This window comes from Oncorhynchus mykiss, chromosome 3 (genome assembly GCF_057628025.1).
Source record: "Oncorhynchus mykiss isolate SJ-2025 chromosome 3, ASM5762802v1, whole genome shotgun sequence".
In the NCBI taxonomy this organism is placed as follows: Eukaryota; Metazoa; Chordata; class Actinopteri; order Salmoniformes; family Salmonidae; genus Oncorhynchus; species Oncorhynchus mykiss.
The window spans coordinates 6,722,501-6,745,685 of record NC_143024.1 but is presented as its reverse complement, the minus strand read 5'-3'; the positions used below and the strand labels follow the sequence as shown (position 1 = coordinate 6,745,685).

Genomic DNA, 23,185 nt, shown 5'->3' with positions numbered 1-23,185 from the left:
TCATGGGAAACTGTTCAATACCCACCCATCTCATGGGGAAACGGTTCAATACCCACCCATCTCATGGGGAAACTGTTCAATACCCATCCATCTCATGGGGACACTGTTCAATACCCACCCATCTCATGGGGAAACTGTTCCATACCCACCCATCTCATGGGGAAACTGTTCAATACCCACCCATCTCATGGGGAAACTGTTCAATACCCACCCATCTCATGGGGACACTGTTCAATACCCACCCATCTCATGGGGAAACTGTTCAATACCCACCCATCTCATGGGGAAACTGTTCAATACCCACCCATCTCATGGGGACACTGTTCAATACCCACCCATCTCATGGGGACACTGTTCAATACCCACCCATCTCATGGGGAAACTGTTCAATACCCACCCATCTCATGGGGAAACTGTTCAATACCCACCCATCTCATGGGGAAACTGTTCAATACCCACCCGTCTCATGGGGAAACTGTTCAATACCCACCCGTCTCATGGGGAAACTGATCCATTCCCACCCATCTCATGGGGAAACTGTTCAATACCCACCCATCTCATGGGGAAACTGTTCAATACCCACCCATCTCATGGGGAAACTGTTCAATACCCACCCATCTCATGGGGAAACTGTTCAATACCCACCCATCTCATGAGAAACTGTTCAATACCCACCCATCTCATGGGAAACTGTTCAATACCCACCCATCTCATGGGGAAACTGTTCCATACCCGCCCATCTCATGGGGAAACTGTTCCATACCCGCCCATCTCATGGGGAAACTGTTCCATACCCGCCCATCTCATGGGGAAACTGTTCCATACCCGCCCATCTCATGGGGAAACTGTTCCATACCCGCCCATCTCATGGGAAACTGATCCATACCCACCCATCTCATGGGAAACTGATCCATACCCACCCATCTCATGGGAAACTGATCCATACCCACCCATCTCATGGGAAACTGTTCAATACCCGCTCATCTCATGGAGAAACTGATCCAGTAACTCTCCTAGTTAATCTTCCTCTAGTAAAGTCATAAAGGAGAGTCCTTTTTAGTTTGACGTCTTGTACTTCCTGACACTCCAGTATTCCTTCTGGTCACTGGCACTGCGCTGTGCGCGGCCGCTCTGTTGGGCACTGCGCTGTGCGCGGCCGCTCTGTTGGGCACTGCGCTGTGCGCGGCCGCTCTGTTGGGCACTGAGCTGTGCACGGCCGCTCTGTTGGGCACTGCGCTGTGCGCGGCCGCTCTGTTGGGCACTGCGCTGTGCGCGGTCGTTCTGTTGGGCACTGCGCTGTGCGCGGCCGCTCTGTTGGGCACTGCGCTGTGCACGTTCGTTCTGTGAAGGTAGTTTATTCCCAGAAGCTCAGAGAATATGGAGTCGCCTTGTTTCCACGTAGTGTATAGCTCCGCAGTGCCACAGTATGTTGCTCAGTTAGTGTACGACTGACTGTCTGTGTGTGTGATATAAACTCTGCATATTGTTCCGTTTGAAAAGCCCCAAAGGTTTATTGGCACATTGACCCATGTCGCGGTGCCGTAGTTTTTAAAAAACTCTGTAGATGGTGCTAAAACAATGACGTCATAACTGAATCCCGACATCTTTATTCACCTTTGGCATCGTCCCAGTCATCTATCTGATAAGACTGTGATGTACAACATGCTTAGCATCCAGCTGCTTAGCATCCAGCTGCTTAGCATCCAGCTGCTTAGCATCCAGCTGCTTAGACCCGTCTAGAAATGTTGCTTCCATTGTGCTGTGAGTGTAAACGTGTGTCCCTCCCCCCCTCCCCTTCCCGAACTCCAACTCCCAGAGTGCAGTTCCTTCTCACCTCCTGCGACCGTCATCCTCCTCATCCTCCTGTGCTTTGAGGCCCTCCTCTTCCTCATCTTCACCTCTGTGATGTTCGGGACTCAGGTCCATTCCATCTGTACAGACGAGACGGTACGTAAGACGAAACGTGTTCCTCTCTTCCTCCCCTTCACCCTCCTCCTCTTCATCAGACCTGGATTAAATGCATCATGTTATGTCAAAATGCTTTAGGTGTGCTTTATGTAGCTTGACCGATGTGCAGGGTGGAGTTTTGCACTTTTGGGACTATTCCATTTGGCGTTTCAGCTAGGCCTATTCCATTTGTACGGGCAAACTTCATCAAGTGCACCTGCCAAGTATTTGACCCAATGTATTTAAGCCAAGTCTGCTCCCCAACTGCTGTTGCTTCGGTGCTTATCTACTCTTATGTATGACCTATGAACCTTAACCTCTCTACAGCAGCTTACCCGTACAGAGGTGAATCCTAACTTCCACTTTGAGTGGAAATGTTCACTTCGTGTCCTGAAAATTGGACTGTAGACCTCTCTGTGTGTTCTATAGTAGACTGTAGACCTCTCTGTGTGTTCTATGGTAGACTGTAGATCTCTCTGTGTGTTCTATGGTAGACTGTAGACCTCTCTGTGTGTTCTATGGTAGACTGTAGACCTTTCTGTGTGTTCTATGGTAGACTGTAGACCTCTCTGTGTGTTCTATGGTAGACTGTAGACCTCTCTGTGTGTTCTATGGTAGACTGTAGATCTCTCTGTGTGTTCTATGGTAGACTGTAGACCTCTCTGTGTGCATGCCTGTACAACGTTTAGTGCTTTAAAACTCTTAACTAAACTAACTCTGCTTTCTTGCTCTAACATATTTTTTGTCTGCAACTTCAGGCCGGGTGGGCGTAGTCGGGGCCCGGGTGGGCGTAGTCGGGGGCCAGGTGGTCGTAGTCGGGGGGCCGGGTGGGCGTAGTCGGGGGCCGGGTTGTATTCCTAGAAGTTACATTTTCTATGGCTGAATTTTCTCTCATGGAGCCTCAAGTGGGGAAGGATGTTCATTAGACCTCAGTGTGTTGACATTTAGTCAATACAGTCCATTCAGGAAGTATTCAGACTCCTTGACATTTTCCACATTTTGTTACGTTACGGCCTTATTCTAAAATGGATTTAATTTTTTTTTTTTTAATCCCTCATTAAAAAAATCCGAATTTATTTACATTTAATATTCAGACCTTTTGCTATGAGACTCAAAATGGAGCTCAGGTGCATCCTGTTTCCATTGATCATCCTTGAGATGTTTCTACAACTTGATTGGAGTCCACCTGTGGTAAATTCAATTGATTGGACATGATTTGGAAAGGCACACACCTGTCTATATAAAGTCCCACAGTTGACAGTGCATGTCAGAGCATAAACCAAGTCTTGAGGTAGAAGGAATTGTCCGTAGAGCTCCGAGACAGGATTGTGTCGAGGCACAGATCTGAGGAAGGGTACCAAAACGTTCCTGCAGCATGGAAGGTTCCCAAGAACACAGTGGCCTCCTTCATTCTTAAATGGAAGAAGTTTGGAACCACCAAGACTCTTCCTAGAGCTGGATGCCTGGCCAAACTGAGCAATCGGGGGAGAAGGGCCTTGGTCAGGGAGGTGACCAAGAACCCGATGGTCACTCTGACAGAGCTCAAGGGTTCCTCTGTGGAGATGGGAGAACCTTCCAGAAGGACAACCATCTCTGCAGCACTCCACCAATCAGGACTTTATGGTAGAGTGGGCAAACGGAAACCACTCCTCAGTAAAAGGCAACAAGACAGCCCACTTGGAGTTTGCCAAAAGGCCCCTAAATGACTCTGATCATGAGAAACACGATTTTCTGGTCTGATGAAACCAAGATTGAACTATTTTGACCTGAATGCCAAGCGGTGAAGGGCCTTGGTCAGGGAGGTGAAGCATGGTGGTGGTGGCAGCATCATGCTGTGGAAATGTTTTTCCAGCAGCATGGACTGGGAGACTAGTTAGGATCGAGGGAAAGATAAACAGAGCAAAGTACAGAGAGATCCTTGATGAAAACCTGCTCCAGAGCACTTAGGACCTCAGACTGGGGTGAAGGTTCACCTTCCAACAGGACAACGACCCTAAGCACACAGACAAGACAGCGCAGGAGTGGCTTCGGGACAAGTCTCTGAAAGTCCTTGAGTGGCCCAGCCAGATTCCGGACTTGAACCCGATCTAACTTCTCTGGAGAGACCTGAAAATAGCTGTGCAGCAACGCCCCCCCCATCCAACCTGACAGAGTTTGAGAGGATCTGCAGAGAAGAATGGGAGAAACTCCCCAAATACAGGTGTACCAAGCTTGTAGCATCATACCCAAGACGACTAGAGTCTGTAATCACTGCCAAAGGTGCTTCAATAAAGTACTGAGTAAAGGGTCTGAATACTTATGTAAAGGTGATATTTGAGTTTGCATAAAACTTCTAAACCTGTTTTTGCTTTGTCATTATGGGGTATTGTGTGTAGATTGAGGATTTTTATTTTATTAATTTTAGAATGAGGCTGTAATGTAACAAAATGTGGAAAAAGTCGAGGGGTCTGAATACTTTCCGAATGCACTGTACATTAGCCTGTGGTCATTTAGTCGGTACATTAGTCTATGGTCATTTAGTCAGTACATTAGCCTGTGGTCATTTAGTCTGTACATTAGCCTGTGGTCATTTAGTCTGTACATTAGCCTGTGGTCATTTAGTCAGTACATTAGTCTATGGTCATTTAGTCAGTACATTAGTCTATGGTCATTTAGTCAGTACATTAGTCTATGGTCATTTAGTCTGTACATTAGCCTGTGGTCATTTAGTCTGTACCTTAGCCTGTGGTCATTTAGTCAGTACATTAGTCTATGGTCATTTAGTCAGTACATTAGCCTGTGGTCATTTAGTCTGTACATTAGCCTGTGGTCATTTAGTCTGTACATTAGCCTGTGGTCATTTAGCCTGTGGTCATTTAGCCTGTGGTCATTTAGTCTGTACATTAGCCTGTGGTCAATTAGTCTGTACATTAGCCTGTGGTCATTTAGTCTGTACATTAGCCTGTGGTCATTTAGTCAGTACATTAGTCTATGGTCATTTAGTCAGTACATTAGTCTATGGTCATTTAGTCAGTACATTAGTCTATGGTCATTTAGTCTGTACATTAGCCTGTGGTCATTTAGTCTGTACCTTAGCCTGTGGTCATTTAGTCAGTACATTAGTCTGTGGTCATTTAGTCTGTACATTAGCCTGTGGTCATTTAGTCTGTACATTAGCCTGTGGTCATTTAGTCTGTACATTAGCCTGTGGTCATTTAGTCTGTACATTAGCCTGTGGTCATTTGGTCTGTACATTAGCCTGTGGTCATTTAGTCTGTACATTAGCCTGTGGTCATTTAGTCTGTACATTAGCCTGTGGTCATTTAGTCTGTACATTAGCCTGTGGTCATTTAGTCTGTACATTAGCCTGTGGTCATTTAGTCTGTACATTAGCCTGTGGTCATTTAGTCTGTACATTAGCCTGTGGTCATTTAGTCTGTACATTTAGCCTGTGGTCATTTAGTCTGTACATTAGCCTGTGGTCATTTAGTCTGTACATTAGCCTGTGGTCATTTAGTCATAACTTAAGCCACTTTGTAACTTTAGATTTGAAAGAGTGGTTTTAAAGCAAAGGGGGGTCCTGTGATTAGTCAGTCAGAATGTCAATCAGGGAGGAAGAAGTTTGATTGGTTCACAGCACACTGAAGTTTGGTTGTGTCTCGTTTTTCCAGGGCATAGAACAGTTGAAAAAGGAGGAGAGAAGATGGGGTAAAAAAACTAAGTGGATGAACACGAAGGCGGTATTTGGACACCCCTTCTCCATATTCTGGTTTGTCCCGTTGACCCAACCTGGGAAGGCCCATGGGAAGGCTGAATCCTACCAGTATGTGGTCTGAGCTTAGCCACCCGGGGGGACAAACAGACTCTGAGACAGAGGTGTGTTAACACCAACCACCCCATCCCTCCACCTCACCCTGACTCTCCTCCCCAACACTCCTTGACGATGCTGAACGTGATTGTAATCCCTCATAACTCTGAACAACTTCATCACTTCTATATTGCCACAGTGTTTTTTTATGTTGCTTGGGAACAAAAGTCAAGTGGAGTTGCAGAGAAAAATATATCTATTATAAAACGTTTCAAACGTGCCTGTTTTTCACTCTTATGTATGTTGTTGATTAGTTCTGGTTTTATGAATCACTTTTCCCTCTGTGTCTCCCCCCACTGTCCCCCCCTCTCTGTCTCTCCTCCCCCCCTGTCTCTCTCTCCCCCCCCCCCACTCTCTGTGTCTCTCTCTCCTCCTCCCCTCTCTCTCCTCTCCTCCCCTCTCTCTCCTCCTCCCCTCTGTCTCTCTCTCCTCCTCCCCTCTGTCTCTCTCTCCTCCCCCCCTCTCTCTCCTCTCCTCCCCTCTCTCTCCTCTCCTCCCCTCTCTGTGTCTCTCTCTCCTCCTCCCCTCTGTCTCTCTCCTCTCCTCCCCTCTGTCTCTCTCTCCTCCCCTCTGTCTCGCTCTCCTCCCCCTCTGTCTCTCTCTCCTCTCCTCCCCTCTCTGTGTCTCTCTCTCCTCCTCCCCTCTCTGTCTCTCCTCTCCTCCCCTCTCTGTCTCTCCTCTCCTCCCCTCTCTGTCTCTCCTCTCCTCCCCTCTCTCTCCCCCCCTCTCTCCCCCCCCTCTCTGTCTCTCCCCCCCCCCTCTGTCTCTCTCTCCTCCCCCCCACTCTCTGTGTCTCTCTCTCCTCCTCCCCTCTCTCTCCTCCTCCCCTCTCTCTCCTCTCCTCCCCTCTCTCTCCTCTCCTCCCCTCTCTCTCCTCTCCTCCCCTCTCTCTCCTCCTCCCCTCTCTGTCTCTCCTCTCCTCCCCTCTCTCTCCCCCCCCCTCTCTGTCTCTCCCCCCCCCTCCCCCCCCTCTCTGTGTCTCCTCCCCCCCCTCTGTCTCTCTCTCCTCCCCCCCACTCTCTGTGTCTCTCTCTCCTCCTCCCCTCTCTCTCCTCCTCCCCTCTCTCTCCTCTCCTCCCCTCTCCTCCTCCCCTCTGTCTCTCTCTCCTCCCCTCTGTCTCTCCTCCCCTCTGTCTCCCCCCTCCCTCTGTCTCTCTCTCCTCCCCCCCACTCTCTGTGTCTCTCTCTCCTCCTCCCCTCTCTCTCCTCTCCTCCCCTCTCTCTCCTCCTCCCCTCTGTCTCTCTCTCCTCCCCCCCTCTGTGTCTCTCTCTCCTCCCCTCTGTGTCTCTCTCTCCTCCCCTCTCTCTCCTCCTCCCCTCTCTCTCCTCTCCTCTCCTCCCCTCTCTCTCCTCCCCCCCTCTCCCCCCCTCTCTGTCTCTCCTCCCCCCCTCTGTCTCTCTCTCCTCCCCCCCACTCTCTGTGTCTCTCTCTCCTCCCCTCTCTCTCCTCTCCTCCCCTCTCTCTCCTCTCCTCCCCTCTCTCTCTCTCCTCCTCCCTCTCTCTCTCTCCTCCCCCTCTCTGTCTCTCTCTCCTCCCCCATCTGTCTCTCTCTCCCCCCCCCCACTCTCTGTGTCTCTCTCCTCCCCTCTCTCTCCTCTCCTCCCCTCTCTCTCCTCTCCTCCCCTCTCTCTCCTCTCCTCCCCTCTCTCTCTCTCCTCCCCCTCTCTGTCTCTCTCTCCTCCCCCATCTGTCTCTCTCCCCCCCCCCACTCTCTGTGTCTCTCTCCTCCCCCCCACTCTCTGTGTCTCTCCCCCCCCCCTCTTTCTCTCTCTCCTCCCCCCCCTCTGTCTCTCTCTCCTCCCCTCTGTGTCTCTCTCTCCTCTCCTCCCCTCTCTCTCCTCTCCTCCCCTCTCTCCTCCTCCCCTCTCTCTCCTCTCCTCCCCTCTCCCCCCCCCTCCCCCCCCTCTGTCTCTCTCTCCTCCCCCCCACTCTCTGTGTCTCTCTCTCCTCTCCTCCCCTCTCCTCTCCTGTCCTCTCCTCCCCTCTCCTCTCCTCTCCTCTCCTCCCCTCTCTCTCCTCTCCTCCCCTCTCTCTCCTCCTCCCCTCTCTCGGTCTCTCCTCCCCCCCACTCTGTGTCTCTCCTCCCCCCCACTCTGTGTCTCTCCCTCCCCCTCTGTGTCTCTCCTCTCTCCGAGTGCCAGTTTGTTGGTGCTATCATGTCCAAGTCAGGAGTTGGCATAATGGCACAAACCGATCTGGCACTCAGGCTACCTTTCGTCCTCCTGTCAGTCAAAAACTGAACCCCTCCCTCCCTCCTGCCTTGTGATTATTCTTCTCTGATACATAACTAACCCAGCACAGAGGAACACCACTAGGCCTGTACAGTTGACCGTTTGGAGAGGCTTTTAAAAGCCAGGTGGAAGTATAGTGGTGTTGAGGATCAGTTGGTTAGCCCTCTTACTTTTCTTAAACACTCCTATTTTCTTGTGTTTTTAAAGAAAGTTACTGTCTACATGCTGCTCATTTTTAAAGTGTATTCTTCTTTAGGAACAAGAAAACAACATGTTGTTGTTTCAGAATATTTGTGTAAAAGTTGGCGGTGACTCATTTGATCTTTCTCATTTCTATGTGTGCCAAGTTCTGCATGTAAAAGACAAAGGTTTTTATTTATTCTGTAGTTTCTCCAGAATTTACGGTTTTATGTTGTGAATTAAAACGTTTAATTTTTTGTTATTTTTGGAGGTGTGTAAACCAGAAGGTCGTGATTCACAAAACGAACTAAACAAGTTGAAATATATTTTGTGAAGTAAAATTAAAAGGGGAGTATTTACTAAATACTAAAATATTAACCAACAAAACGGATTATACAGTAGTAGTACTACAATATCAGCATCGAAATATATCAAGCTACACGTCCTAAATCACGACAGATATGCACTTTTCCTGAGATTTATCGATCAGCGGAGTTTATAAAGGTTCCTTTGTCTCCTGTGATCTTTTTGTATGCTTGAAGAAAACTGTACTGGGCCCGTTTTCCCAGACAGACACAGATTACATTTTTTTAAAGTCCTAGAATAATAAAACAAATCTCTTTCAATCTCTCTTGATGACGCTTTTGAGTCGTGGACGAGGTGTCATCTGTGTCTGGGGAAACCGGTCCGTTATGTCATTTGTTCTTCATCTGTATCTTTCTTTTGACTTTCTGCTGTTTTTAGTTTGAATGGATGGTTGTTGAGGAGGACTGTCACCTAACTGAGGCTCGCGTCTCCAAATGGCACCCTATTCCCTCTATAGTGCACTACTTTCTATTGGGGCCCTGGTTAAAAGTAGTGCGCTACTTTCTATTGGGGCCCTGGTTAAAAGTAGTGCACTACTTTCTATTGGGGCCCTGGTTAAAAGTAGTGCACTACTTTCTATTGGGGCCCTGGTTAAAAGTAGTGCACTACTTTCTATTGGGGCCCTGGTTAAAAGTAGTGCACTACTTTCTATTGGGGCCCTGGTTAAAAGTAGTGCGCTACTTTCTATTGGGGCCCTGGTCAAAAGTAGTGCACTACTTTCTATTGGGGCCCTGGTCAAAAGTAGTGCACTATTTTCTATTGGGGCCCTGGTCAAAAGTAGTGCGCTACTTTCTATTGGGGCCCTGGTCAAAAGTAGTGCACTTCTTTCTATTGGGGCCCTGGTCAAAAGTAGTGCGCTACTTTCTATTGGGGCCCTGGTCAAAAGTAGTGCACTACTTTCTATTGGGGCCCTGGTCAAAAGTAGTGCACTACTTTCTATTGGGGCCCTGGTCAAAAGTAGTGCACTACTTTCTATTGGGGCCCTGGTCAAAAGTAGTGCACTACTTTCTATTGGGGCCCTGGTCAAAAGTAGTGCACTACTTTCTATTGGGGCCCTGGTTAAAAGTAGTGTGCTACTTTCTATTGGGGCCCTGGTCAAAAGTAGTGCGCTACTTTCTATTGGGGCCCTGGTTAAAAGTAGTGCCCTACTTTCTATTGGGGCCCTGGTTAAAAGTAGTGCGCTACTTTCTATTGGGGCCCTGGTCAAAAGTAGTGCGCTACTTTCTATTGGGGCCCTGGTCAAAAGTAGTGCACTACTTTCTATTGGGGCCCTGGTCAAAAGTAGTGCACTACTTTCTATTGGGGCCCTGGTCAAACGTAGTGCGCTTCTTTCTATTGGGGCCCTGGTCAAAAGTAGTGCGCTACTTTCTATTGGGGCCCTGGTCAAAAGTAGTGCGCTACTTTCTATTGGGGCCCTGGTCAAAAGTAGTGCACTACTTTCTATTGGGGCCCTGGTCAAAAGTAGTGCACTACTTTCTATTGGGGCCCTGGTCAAAAGTAGTGCACTACTTTCTATTGGGGCCCTGGTTAAAAGTAGTGCACTACTTTCTATTGGGGCCCTGGTCAAAAGTAGTGCACTACTTTCTATTGGGGCCCTGGTTAAAAGTAGTACGCTACTTTCTATTGGGGCCCTGGTCAAAAGTAGTGCGCTACTTTCTATTGGGGCCCTGGTCAAAAGTAGTGCGCTACTTTCTATTGGGGCCCTGGTTAAAAGTAGTACGCTACTTTCTATTGGGGCCCTGGTCAAAAGTAGTGTGCTACTTTCTATTGGGGCCCTGGTTAAAAGTAATGCGCTACTTTCTATTGGGGCCCTGGTTAAAAGTAATGCGCTACTTTCTATTGGGGCCCTGGTTAAAAGTAGTGCGCTTCTTTCTATTGGGGCCCTGGTCAAAAGTAGTGCGCTACTTTCTATTGGGGCCCTGGTCAAAAGTAGTGCGCTACTTTCTATTGGGGCCCTGGTCAAAAGTAGTGCGCTACTTTCTATTGGGGCCCTGGTCAAAAGTAGTGCGCTACTTTCTATTGGGGCCCTGGTCAAAAGTAGTGCGCTACTTTCTATTGGGGCCCTGGTCAAAAGTAGTGCACTACTTTCTATTGGGGCCCTGGTCAAAAGTAGTGCGCTACTTTCTATTGGGGCCCTGGTCAAAAGTAGTGCGCTATAGAGGGGAACAGAGTGCCCTGTGGGATGCGGCCTGACACTGCTGCTGTGAGGGTCTTGCCTGTGAGCAGCTAGTGAAGACCTATCATTTTTCGTTTCTTTTTACTGATGTTTTTCAACACTTTTGGCACCGAGAAAGAATAAACATTTCCCATTTGTTTAATAAGCTGTTATTTATTTTCTTATGTCATATATCATATATTAATTATCTTTTTCTCTGAGGAACTGTTGTGTTTTTTTATATCGTGTCATTTGCAAATGGGTGTTTTTTTGTGTGCATGCCCCTATATCTATCCTTACTCTACGTTGGCTTTGGTTAACTGGTTAACCTGGTTAACTGGTTAACCTGGTGTGTCTCCTACCATTTTCTACTGAAGCTTTTAACTGTCTCTCTGAGCGTTGAGGCTGTCCGACTGGCTGCTTTCTGAATGGGACGGAGGTAAGCCCTGCAACCCAGGGGAACGGAGGCCGTGCTGCACACACTTAAACACAAACAGTTACCGTGGAGGGAATGAGTTTTCCTTTAAACAACAAAGCATGATGCATGTTTTTCTGAAAGTCTCTTATTGTCTCCTGATTGGGTTTTATAGGTTGATGTTTAAAGACCCGGGAGTTAGTCTGGACGTCTTCATTGACAGAGTTAGTCTTCTGGACGTCTTCATTGACAGAGTTAGTCCGGACGTCTTCATTGACAGAGTTAGTCCGGACGTCTTCATTGACAGAGTTAGTCTGGACGTCTTCATTGACAGAGTTAGTCTGGAGGTCTTCATTGACAGAGTTAGTCCGGACGTCTTCATTGACAGAGTTAGTCCGGACGTCTTCATTGACAGAGTTAGTCCGGACGTCTTCATTGACAGAGTTAGTCTTCTGGACGTCTTCATTGACAGAGTTAGTCTTCTGGACGTCTTCATTGACAGAGTTAGTCTTCTGGACGTCTTCATTGACAGAGTTAGTCTTCTGGACGTCTTCATTGACAGAGTTAGTCCGGACGTCTTCATTGACAGAGTTAGTCTGGACGTCTTCATTGACAGAGTTAGTCTGGACGTCTTCATTGACAGAGTTAGTCTTCTGGACGTCTTCATTGACAGAGTTAGTCTTCTGGACGTCTTCATTGACAGAGTTAGTCTTCTGGACGTCTTCATTGACAGAGTTAGTCCGGACGTCTTCATTGACAGAGTTAGTCTGGACGTCTTCATTGACAGAGTTAGTCTGGACGTCTTCATTGACAGAGTTAGTCTTCTGGACGTCTTCATTGACAGAGTTAGTCCGGACGTCTTCATTGACAGAGTTAGTCTGGACGTCTTCATTGACAGAGTTAGTCTGGAGGTCTTCATTGACAGAGTTAGTCCGGACGTCTTCATTGACAGAGTTAGTCTGGAGGTCTGTTCACTGTGTTGTCGTGTGCCAACAACTTCGGCAACACGTAGAACGAGACAACACCGTCGGTGTCCGTGCCTCGTCAGAAATAATATGGTTTCCACACCCACGAAGTGTCCGTTTGAGCATGTTAGTCCAAAAGGAGACGTCATCTGGGTTCAGGAAACCAGCCACTTAAGTCACATGTTTCACTGGATCGCCCATTGAAACCAATGCATGACTAAGGGAACATTGTACTTAGGGCCCTTAAATTAATGAAATGTTTTGATTCAGTTTCCTCTGTCTACAGCTCACTGTGTTCTGTGTGTGTGTGTGTCTCTCTCTCTCTCTCTCTCTCTCTCTGTCTCTCTGTCTCTCTGTCTCTCTCTCTGGCTCTCTGTGTTCTGTGTGTGTGTGTCTCTCTCTCTCTGTGTGTCTCTCTCTCTGTCTCTCTCTCTGTCTCTCTGTCTCTCTCTCTCTCTGTGTCTCTCTCTCTCTCTCTCTCTCTCTCTCTCTCTCTCTCTCTCTCTCTGTGTGTCTCTGTCTCTCTCTGTCTCTGTTCCAGGGCATCGAACGTCTGAAGGGGGAGCAGGCCAGGTGGGAGAAGACTTCCTGCTGGGAGGCGATGAAGTCAGCGTTTGGAGGGCCCTTCTCCCCATCCTGGCTCAGTCCCTTCTCTGACCTCCGCTGTAAGAGGGATCCCAATGACCACGTGGCGCTGCCGCAGGGGGAGATCATCGAGGACGACGTCATAGAGATACCGCTGGTCTAGTGTCGTGAGACTCCCGTAGAACTAGAATGAATAGAATGGGCGTGGAACCTCGCACCCTGGCAGGTTTTGACTGGTGAACTCCTGGGTACACTAGCTATGGAAGCCTGGTGTTATGATCCATTATGGTGTCGTTGACTTAATAATTAGGAGGGTGATTTACATTTGTCCTATTTCAGACATGTACCAGTGTGTATTATACACGTGTGAATTGTACATTTTTGTAAAATTTTTCTAGCATATCTCAACTCTCTCTGAGACACCCTCGGGGAAGGGGGGGGGGGAGGAGATCTGGACTAGGCTTTTATAGAGATGCCAGTTCTATTCATTCTATTTCTATACAGACTCCACTGGTCGAGTGCGGTGTCCTTCCCACAGTGCTACTGCTGCTTGGACCAAAGCCTTAAAGGGACCCTACACCAAATGTTCTTTTAAAGAATGAGCCACAACATGTCCAGGTCGATACCCCTGGTGACGTGAACGAGGTACAAGTCCCAACGAAGACGAGTTGGATTGTACCCAAACGGGCTCTTTCAGTACTCCAGAGCATCTCCTGCATATACACAGCTCTACATGGTTCAGTACGGGAAGACCTCTAGAAAATGACCTGTGGACTATGCAGAATCTAGACAGTCCGTTGTCTTTGATCTTACTTCACTGAGTGCCTTTATAAACTGTCAAGTTGAGAATTGACAGTTATTGGCCTTGTTCTACTGGCCTTGTTCTGCATGATATGCAAATGAGGTGGTAACAGTTACTGGCCTTGTTCTGCATGGTATACAAATGAGGTGGTAACAGTTACTGGCCTTGTTCTGCATGGTATGCAAATGAGGTGGTAACAGTTTTTAAATGTTTTCTATCTGTATTATCATGTCAGAGAATTACATGACCTTTTACAAGTGTGTTAATTAAAGGGCCTTATCTAAACATGTGATTATTAATGTTCAATAACATACAATGCATTAATTAATTATCAATGTCTTCATCTGGAAAATGTAGAGAGAACACTATTTTATTGAATGAGGGTTAGTTGTGGGGGGGGTGTAAGGTGATAGTAGTGGGGGGGTTAGGTGATAGTAGTGGGGGGGGGGGGGTTAGGTGATAGTAGTGGGTGGGGGGGTTAGGTGATAGTAGTGGGGTGGGGGGGGGTTAGGTGATAGTAGTGGGGTGGGGGGGGTTAGGTGATAGTAGTGGGGTGGGGGGTTAGGTGATGGGGGGGTTAGGTATAGTAGTGGGGGTGGGTAAGGTGGTGGTGGTGGGGGGGGGGGGGGTTAGGTGATGGGGGGGTTAGGTATAGTAGTGGGGGTGGGTAAGGTGGTGGTGGGGGGGGGGTTAGGTGAATGGTTGTACTGTACTTTATCCTTTTGTACAGATGGCAATACTATGATGGGTACTTCTACAGTCAAACCAATGCTCCATATCATGGGACCACTGTTTACTTTAACCTTTGAATTAAAGGGAATTTGTCAATGATATCTTACTTTATCCATGTATTGATTGGTTCTGATGTTAGTTTGACTACAGAATAAAGAACATGTCAGAGATTAAGTGACAAGATATTTCATGTACAGGTTTATTTATAAAACTCATTTCAATAAATTGATACCCATTTAGTCTTACAGGTCATTACAATATTGTCAAAATATACATATCAACGGTACTATTAAAATGATTTGTTTACATAATAATGTGTAGTGTAGAAAAGCCTGATCATGTTTGTGTATGGAGTGCAGACCTTGGTCATATCATACCCAGAGACGGTAAGACAGAGTAGAAACATGTCAGATGTAACATGTACAGTCAGATGTAACATGTTAGAATCCATGTACAGTCAGATGTAACACGTTAGAATCCATGTACAGTCAGATGTAACACGGTAGAATCCATGTACAGTCGGATGTAACATGTTAGAATCCATGTACAGTCAGATGTAACATGTTAGAATCCATGTAGTCAAGTGTAACATGTTAGAATCCATGTACAGTCAGATGTAACATCAAAGCCCTTTGTGGTAATGGAACACGGTTCTCGTGAAATCCAGATTATTTGAGCCAGAAAGCGTTTGTGAAACGACGAGGCGGTCCAGTGGGGCGATTGATACAGTGGTATTGTTACTACACTTCTTATTCCACCTGTGGACAGTCCTTCACTCTTCCTTCTTGGCCTCTGCTGGTTGAGAAGTTGATCCGTGCAGCACCAGTAAACCTGACAGCGTTAGAGAGATGCCCACCCACCACAGTGCTGCGTGGGTCTCGCCAAAGATCAGCTTCCCAAGGAATGCCTAAAGACAGTACAGACTATGTAAGTGGGATTGGCAACATAAATAGCCTATAATACCTGTGTCCATACAGTGATTCACAGATGTCATTGTGTAACAGTATAACTTTAGACCGTCCCCTCGCCCATACCCGAGCGCGAACCAGGACCCTCTGCACACATCAACAACAGTCACCCTCGAAGCATCGTTACCCATCGCTCCACAAAAGCCGCGGCCCTTGGAGAGCAAGGGGAACTACTACTTCAAGGTCTCAGAGCAAGTGACGTCACCGATTGAAACACTATTTAGCGCGAACACCACCGCTAACTAAGCTAGCGTTTCACATCCGTTACAATTGCTCCAATTATGTTGTTCCACTCTGGTCTTATGGTCAATGTTCTATAGTGCCAAAGGCCTACTGTACTGTGTTCATATAAATTGGATAGCTGAGATCTGGGGTCGTATTCATAGTGTCTCAGGAGGAGAAGTGCTGAGATCTGGGGTCGTATTCATAGTGTCTCAGGTGGAGGAGTGCTGAGATCTGGGGTCGTGTTCCTAAAGCATCTCAGGAGGAGGAGTGCCGATCTAGGATCAGGTCCTCCCGACTTAACCATTATGATCTAAAAGGTGAAATTGATCCTATGGTCCACACTCCTACTCAGACATTTTATGAAAACATGCCGTGATGGATATCAACCAGTTTCTCTACTCACAGAGGATACAAAGTTGGATGCGGTGGTGGTGACTGTGGCCCGGGCCGAGGAAGAGGAGTGTCTCAGAGCCTTGGAGAAGAAGGTCCACATCACAGCATTACTGGTGAACAGCAGTCCTCCACACAGCAACCGCAGAGGGATGTGGAGCTGAAACAACACCACATCACAGCATTACAGGAGAACAGCAGCTCCATGGGGATGTGGAGCTGGAATACAATAGGACTTGTTAGTGGTCTCTGGTAGAATGGTATCTTTCTCACACACACACACACACACATTCTTTCTCTCAGTCTCCCTCTGACACACACACACACACACTTCGAAAATGATACATTCATATAGATACACTCTCACCCATTCGCAGGGTGATGTTTCCTCCGGAATAATCCTGTAGTCTCCATCCTGAGACCAGGTTTTCAGCCCTGTTTCACACATCCCTTTGAGGTAATCTGAGCCCAGAGATAACTTGGCTGACGAGGAGGCGACGGCTCCAAGAAAGCCCGCTAATAATGCATAAAACGCACCTGAAATCATGTTTATTTAGCATCTAAACTAGACTGTCCTGTCACATATTTGACTACTTCCTTGTCTAAAACGCTTCACTCGGTTCAACCAATCAGACTCACCTCTGGGATCATATGACCTTCAGCGGGCGCAGGGCGATGACGATTCAACGTTACGCTAAACACGACGGGCTAAACACAACCTGAAATTATCTTCGTTTCCCTTAATTTGTTCTAACTCTCAAAATGGCTAAGACGAATAAGGGTCCAAAAGCGAACGTATCGTGGGTGAAACCAGCAGAACCGTCATTTTTAAAGAAATTCAAGAACGATGTTGGCTTTAAGGAAGGACCCACCATTCATACCAAGGTATTTCGCTAATGTGCTAGGTTAGCTAGCCTAACGTTAGGTGGGATGTAGAGATACAGTATATATGTGACTGAATGGCAAGCCCGCCGGAGAGTTACTCTATATGTAGGTTTTAGTTAGAGTCGGTAGCACTTTGAATCAGCTAGTCAAGTAACGTTATTAGCTAGCTCTACAGGAGAGTTGACCACCCTCCAAAGTATTGGGGTTTTCTCTCACATAATTCAATTCCTTGACCACTATAGATATTTCATTGACACGAAGGGCAAAATTATTATTTATTTTTTTTGCAGGTAAGTGTACCTTTTTAACATGGAAAGGGCTGCTGGTATGATGTCAATATGGTGATATTCAACCTGGTCACTGTTCCCGCAGCGTTTAGAGATGCCAGCCTTGGAGGATGACAGTGGCAGTGATCGTGAAGATGAGCTGCCTCAAGTTGTCATTCTCAAAAAGGGAGATTTGAGCGCCGAAGAAGTGTTACAGATAAAAGAGGTAAAGGATGGTACAGAAAAAGGTAAGAACAATTAATTGTATACATAATATATAATAGCCTAAACTATCAAATAACCTTGGTGTTAATTGGCGTGTGTGTCTCTACTGTGTGTCTCTGTGTACTGTGTGTCTCTGTGTACTGGGTGTCTCTGTGTGTACTGGGTGTCTGTCTGTACTGGGTCTACTGTGTGTATACAGGGTCTGTACTGTGTGTATACAGGGTCTGTACTGTGTGTCTGTCTGTACTGTGGGTCTGCTGTGTGTATACAGGGTATGTACTGTGTGTATACAGGGTCTGTACTGTGTGTCTGTCTGTACTGTGGGTCTGCTGTGTGTATACAGGGTATGTACTGTGTCTACAGGGTCTGTACTGTGGGTCTGCTGTGTGTATACAGGGTCTGTAGTGTGTGTACTTCATCTTCCTCTTCTCCTTGCTGCCTACAGAAGACAAGCCTCCTGCGGACGGAAAGATCCTGTTCAAGAAGCCCACGAAGCGCTCCTCCGACAAGTTCCAGGGCATCACCGCCAGCTCTAACAACAACAAGAAGAAGAAGAGTGAAGGAAAGAGTGAAGGAGGAGATGAAGAGAAAAAGGAGAAGTCTGAAAAGAAGGTGAAGAACAAGAGTCTTCTCTCTTTCGGAGAGGATGAGGATGAGGACTAGAAGTTAATTCACCGCAGGGATATCAGACTAGAGCAATCAACCGCTCATCAGACTAGAGCAATCAACCGCTCATGGATGATGGAACTGATCTACTGCGGTTGTTGGTTTTTACTATGGGCAAAAAGACCCAACATAGAATAGCTCCACATCGTAGTTAGTCCCACTAGACTAAGATCCTTAGACATTACGGGTCATCCCCTCTTTTTTGGAGGTGGAATCTGGACATGTATGTGAAACAAACCCCTTCAATCTCATTCACGATCAAAGATCTTTTAGATTACATAAGATGCATGCTGTTATTCTTTGTCGACTATAAGACTATGTCTCTGCTGTTGGAAATGTTGTATAGTGACTCACCGTGGGCCTATTATCCATCCATTACAACTGTAGTCATCCGTCCTTCAGTGGATCCTCTGCACTTTTTCATACAGCCAACACACAGTCTGGATCGAAGATTTTATCAAGGTGACAACAGCTACTAAATGGGGGAAGCAATGAGCTGGTGGCTTTTTGTTTAAAAAAAATATATATAGTCTGGAGCGTTGTGATGTGATACTTTCCTACAGTCAATAATTCATTGGATGTACAAATATGTTTTAGCTTCGACAACGGAGCATCAAAAGATGTCTTTAGTTAAAACACTGCGTTGTTTTGATGTCGAGGTGTTGGATTTTTCTGTGATTGTATTGTGTTTTTTTGTTATGATGGTGTTTCGTTGAATAAGTTTGAAATGTAACTATTAAAATACATCAAGGCCTTACGATAGCATAATACATCATGTATAGTTTGTTCTGTAGAAAGCAGGTCTGTAAAGTAGGTCATTTTGCAAAAATGTCTCTCATTAGCAAATACCTTTCCGGTTTTCACAATATGCAGAGAAAGGTCAGTGAAAAACAGAGAGATATACATTTTTATTCCCATAGAAAATAGTGTTACTTTTACATTTTAAACATGTGGCCCTTCAAATCCCAGAGGACTGATTTAGTTACCAGGATGATAAATCAGAGGACTCATTTAGTTACCAGGATGATAAATCCCAGAGGACTGATTTTAATTACCTAGGTAGTTAAACTGATAAGATGGATGGCTTGGAGGTTACAATCACAAGCCAAACAATAAAATGCAAAGTTATATATCAAGAAACCTTCGTACGCCACACCCCATAACCTTTGGTTGTAACGTGTTGGTCTGTCTAATCATCTACTGAATGCTGATCATTCATAAGTAGACTGACTACAGTCTGTATGTAAATCCACTTCTAATGTAGTGGAACATGCATTCAAATCCAAATAGGCCTAGTCCCCTGGCAACCTGGTAACCGGGCAACCTGGTTTGTTGGTTGCTCTTGCCAACTCCGTTGCTGTCATTGCCATGACAATTATTTGGTATGACGTCATAAACAGACTGGCACTCCAGACTAAATCCCTGGCGGTAGAACTCGTGAAGGCATCTTGATCATAAATCGACTCACAAAACCTGACGTTAGTAAACCACATTAGATGATATAGGGAAACAAATGAAACCCTTTTTTAATAATGGTATAAAAAAAATATTAAAAAAAAACACATTGAAATGCCTACATACCCGTCTGAATGCAGTAGGGTACGGGTACTATACATACACTATTGTTTTAGACTCTTGCCATTCACAAATGGTATCTGTCAATCACTACACTCTTAGAATTAGTGGTGACTCGAGGAACCCTGGAGTTCCTCAAGAAGCTATGCATTTCCCAAAGTTGGAATAGTTTCCGCATGTAATCAACCATGTTAATATTATTATATTAGAATATGTAATATGCATAAATATTCAAGGAACAGTTTAAATTGCAGTGTACAAACTTAACATGAACAAGAAATTACATTTACGCTAAACGGGTGACCAAAAATAACTATCTGAAAGCCACGCCTCCAATAAGCCACGCCTTCAATCTGATAGGCTGCCACCTTTACAATATATCATTAAAAAGGGTAAAAAAAAAAAAGAACTCCTACCATCACAGAAAGGATCCCGTTTGAAACTTTACCCAGGAGTTCCTCGACGACCCTTTTCAGAGGGGGTTTCCTCGACGACCCTTTTCAGAGGGGGTTTTCTCGACGACCCTTTTCAGAGGGGGTTTCCTCGACGACCCTTTTCAGAGGGGGTTTTCTCGACGACCCTTTTCAGAGGGGGTTTTCTCGACGACCCTTTTCAGAGGGGGTTTCCTCGACGACCCTTTTCAGAGGGGGTTTTCTCGACGACCCTTTTCAGAGGGGGTTTTCTCGACGACCCTTTTCAGAGGGGGTTTCCTCGACGACCCTTTTCAGAGGGGGTTTCCTCGACGACCCTTTTCAGAGGGGGTTTCCTCGACGACCCTTTTCAGAGGGGGTTTCCTCGACGACCCTTTTCAGAGGGGGTTTCCTCGACGACACTTTTCAGAGGGGGTTTCCTCGACGACCCTTTTCAGAGGGGGTTTCCTCGACGACACTTTTCAGAGGGGGTTTTCAGAGGGGGTTTCCTCGACGACCCTTTTCAGAGGGGGTTTCCTCGACGACCCTTTTCAGAGGGGGTTTCCTCGACGACCCTTTTTCAGAGGGGGTTCCTCGATGAACCTTTTTCAAATGTAAACGTTCCACTGGTTTGGCAAACCAAAAGGTTCTTCCAGACACCGTTTCTTTTAAGAGTGGATAATGACCTTTCATTCAGGCCCCACTGTCCTAGCAAAACAAAACAGGGGGCTGTCTGTTGTGCATGTTATTTTGGCATTAATATGTGTCGCATATCAGTTTGCAAACAATGTAAATAAATAAATAAAAAACAAACAAACAATTGAGTTAATAAAGCCGCATACAAACTTTTTTTTTTTTTTTTTTAGCTTTCTTGAGTAAGGCAGGGCCAAAGTGCAGGTGTTTCAGCCTAGCTCAGTGCTTTATGTGGTGGTGGGGCCGCCACTCATTGAGTAAGGCAGGTCCAAAATGCAGGTGTTTCAGCCTAGCTCAGTGCTTTATGTGGTGGTGGGGCCGCCACTCATTGAGTAAGGCAGGTCTAAAGTGCAGGTGTTTCAGCCTAGCTCAGTGCTTTATGTGGTGGTGGGGCCGCCACTCATTGAGTAAGGCAGGGCCAAAGTGCAGGTGTTTCAGCCTAGCTCAGTGCTTTATGTGGTGGTGGGGCCGCCACTCATGGGGACACTACGTCACCGCCAAATCTAAGGGTGGAGCTTGACAAATCAATCCCCTTGGGTGCTGCCATAGAGTTACATTAGAAGTGTCCATCCAAGAAGGACTACAAGGTCATTGGCTTACAGAAAGAATTACGTCAAATCACGTGATATCTACAGCAACTTTGATTGGACTGATCATGTCAATATCATACTTTCACAATCTTAGCTAGCAACCTAGCAGTCATCATCATGAATCAAGTCGACAATCTACTGGCAAATCCTTTTTAATCCTTGTCATATGAAGATAAATAATTAAGAGAAATTATAGATAAAACGTATCGGTGCTCATCGGCCATTGGACATAAACATCACACAACAAGTTGGAAATTGTAAATTCAACAATGAGTGGATTAGAAGGAATCAGTGACTAACTGCAATCATTTGAAAGCAATCACTATCCTGCTATTCAGTGGAGTGGCTGTGTGGTCCCAAGTCTGGGTTTAAGGGTCTCTTTTCCAGGCTTAAAAGGATAAACATTCCACATTGACCACGCTGTCAATCCAGCATGACTTCTGCCTTTTTCCAAAACAACTGGAAACTCGGAACTGGGGAAAGTGGATTTCATTGAGTTCAAGACGACTGGGAACTCGGGGGGGGGGGGGGGGGCGGGGGGGACGGGGGGAGGGGGGACGAGCTCCGACTGGGAAATAAAAGAATGGTCATCCAACTCGGAACTCAGGCCTCTTTCTAGAGCTCCGTCCTGAAGATCACTGACGTAATCATGATTCAAACTTGTTTTTTTTCTCTCTCCCAGAGTTCCCAGTAGTCTTGAAAATACCATAAATCCAGAGAATTCCAGACTTTGATGACAAAGTTTGATGACAAAATTTGCCCACGAAGGACCGACCGCGACTCCTTCCTGTTCAAGTGAGCACAGCACAGATATGTATACTGTAGCTAATAAAGTAATACTCAGTGTATGTTGTGTAGTAAGCTGTTAGTAGCCCATGTCCCTCACCTTAATTTGGCCTATTTTCAGCTCTTTATTTTGCCTTCTGTTCTGACTTGGTGATGCCCATGTAGCCTATAGCCTGTCTTAAAGAAATGTCATCATCGAATATTGTAAGAGCTTTCATTGTCTGCTTATATGCCCCCTTTATTTATCCTACGGTTCTGACTTGGTGTACAGGGAGAATACTGTAAGAACTTCTGAATTCTGTCGCTGTACATTTCAAAAGTGCTGAACAAATAGTTATTATTGACTAACGTCCGTCCATCCTAGCTCGCTCATTGTCTTAAACGAAATGACGGATGGCCTCTTATCCGCTTGTCGTCCCCTTATGCCAGAGTTTGCACATCTCACTTGTCAGTAGAAACCACATTAGTTTAAGCAAGTCAGCCGTATCAGCAGTAAATGAGTCTGAATGAACTGTTTAGCTGCCAGACAAGGCTCTACTGATAGCCAGGTGTAGCAGTGGTAAGATGTGGGGACTGCTGTTGGGACTCTGCTGTTGGGACTCCACTGATAGCCAGGTGTAGCAGTGGTAAGATGTGGGGACTGCTGTTGGGACTCTGCTGTTAGGACTCCGCTGATAGCCAGGTGTAGCAGTGGTAAGATGTGGGGACTGCTGTTGGGACTCTGCTGTGAGGGCCTACATAAAGCTGTCCCAACAGTTTGTGGACAACATTTGTCACCGTTATAGTGCAGTTAATGTATTGTTTAGTGTTGTGTTGTGGGTTTGCTGGCATGCATCTCAAAAAATATAAATATTTTTGCCCCTCCAAGATTTACATGCTAAAATCACCACTGATAATGATTGGGGATTTACATTAGTGAGGTAAAGGACTGCGTTATAAAATTTTTTCCCAGAGTGCACTTGTTCCCTTTGTAAAATTATGACTCCATTGGGATTGACTGTAAAGTAATGTCATTGAAATGATGTGAATGGCAGTGAAACATTATAAAATGACAGAAGTTCCCTCTGGGGAAAAATGGAGTAATTCCATTCTACTCTAATTAACGATTTTGAAATGTGCCACTGAAACGAATTACTTCTCACAAAGTTAATTATGTTCTAACACCCCCCCCCCCTAATTGAAAGGGCAATGTCTGGTTTTGTCAGCATGATTAAATAAAATAAATCATAAAAAGTGCATTTGAGACCAATGCTGAATGGTGTCCATAGAGCCACTTTTGA

At 46.1% G+C, this 23,185-nt stretch overlaps 4 protein-coding genes across 10 annotated transcripts in view; 2 read left to right on the top strand and 2 right to left on the bottom strand.

Annotated features, from left to right (window-relative positions):
• Positions 1–13,779, top strand: part of LOC149984288 (palmitoyltransferase ZDHHC3-A-like) — a 31,439-nt gene extending 17,660 nt beyond the window's left edge. For 4 of the 7 annotated variants that reach the window (XM_090219816.1, XM_090219818.1, XM_090219806.1 and 1 more), the window contains exons 8-9: positions 1,817–1,947; positions 12,649–13,779. In XM_090219816.1, the coding sequence (XP_090075942.1) occupies positions 1,817–1,947; positions 12,649–12,855 (338 nt within the window). In that variant the 3' untranslated portion in view covers positions 12,856–13,779. Of the gene's footprint in view, positions 1–1,816; positions 1,948–5,597; positions 6,006–12,648 lie in introns of those variants that run through there. The other 3 variants (XM_090219835.1, XM_090219828.1, XM_090219823.1) reach the window with 1 other exon arrangement.
• A 632-nt stretch (positions 13,780–14,411) lies between these two features.
• LOC149984287 (transmembrane protein 42-like) lies at positions 14,412–16,457 on the bottom strand. The gene is made up of 3 exons (XM_090219781.1): positions 16,177–16,457; positions 15,823–15,969; positions 14,412–15,133 (listed from the first exon to the last, which is right to left on the bottom strand). Exons 1-3 carry the CDS (start codon positions 16,354–16,356, stop codon positions 14,999–15,001), a joined length of 462 nt encoding a protein of 153 aa, XP_090075907.1. The 5' UTR covers positions 16,357–16,457; the 3' UTR covers positions 14,412–14,998.
• On the top strand, positions 16,441–18,616 carry LOC110513685 (uncharacterized protein KIAA1143 homolog). The gene is made up of 3 exons (XM_021593425.3): positions 16,441–16,694; positions 17,067–17,208; positions 17,631–18,616. Exons 1-3 carry the CDS (start codon positions 16,572–16,574, stop codon positions 17,846–17,848), a joined length of 483 nt encoding a protein of 160 aa, XP_021449100.3. The 5' UTR covers positions 16,441–16,571; the 3' UTR covers positions 17,849–18,616.
• Positions 18,617–22,758: 4,142 nt separating this feature from the next.
• Positions 22,759–23,185, bottom strand: part of LOC110513684 (glycerol-3-phosphate dehydrogenase 1-like protein) — a 16,911-nt gene continuing 16,484 nt past the window's right edge. The window contains exon 8 of the mRNA XM_090219773.1: positions 22,759–23,185. This exon is cut by the window's right edge and continues 788 nt beyond it. The gene's annotated coding sequence lies outside the window, so the exon portion shown is untranslated.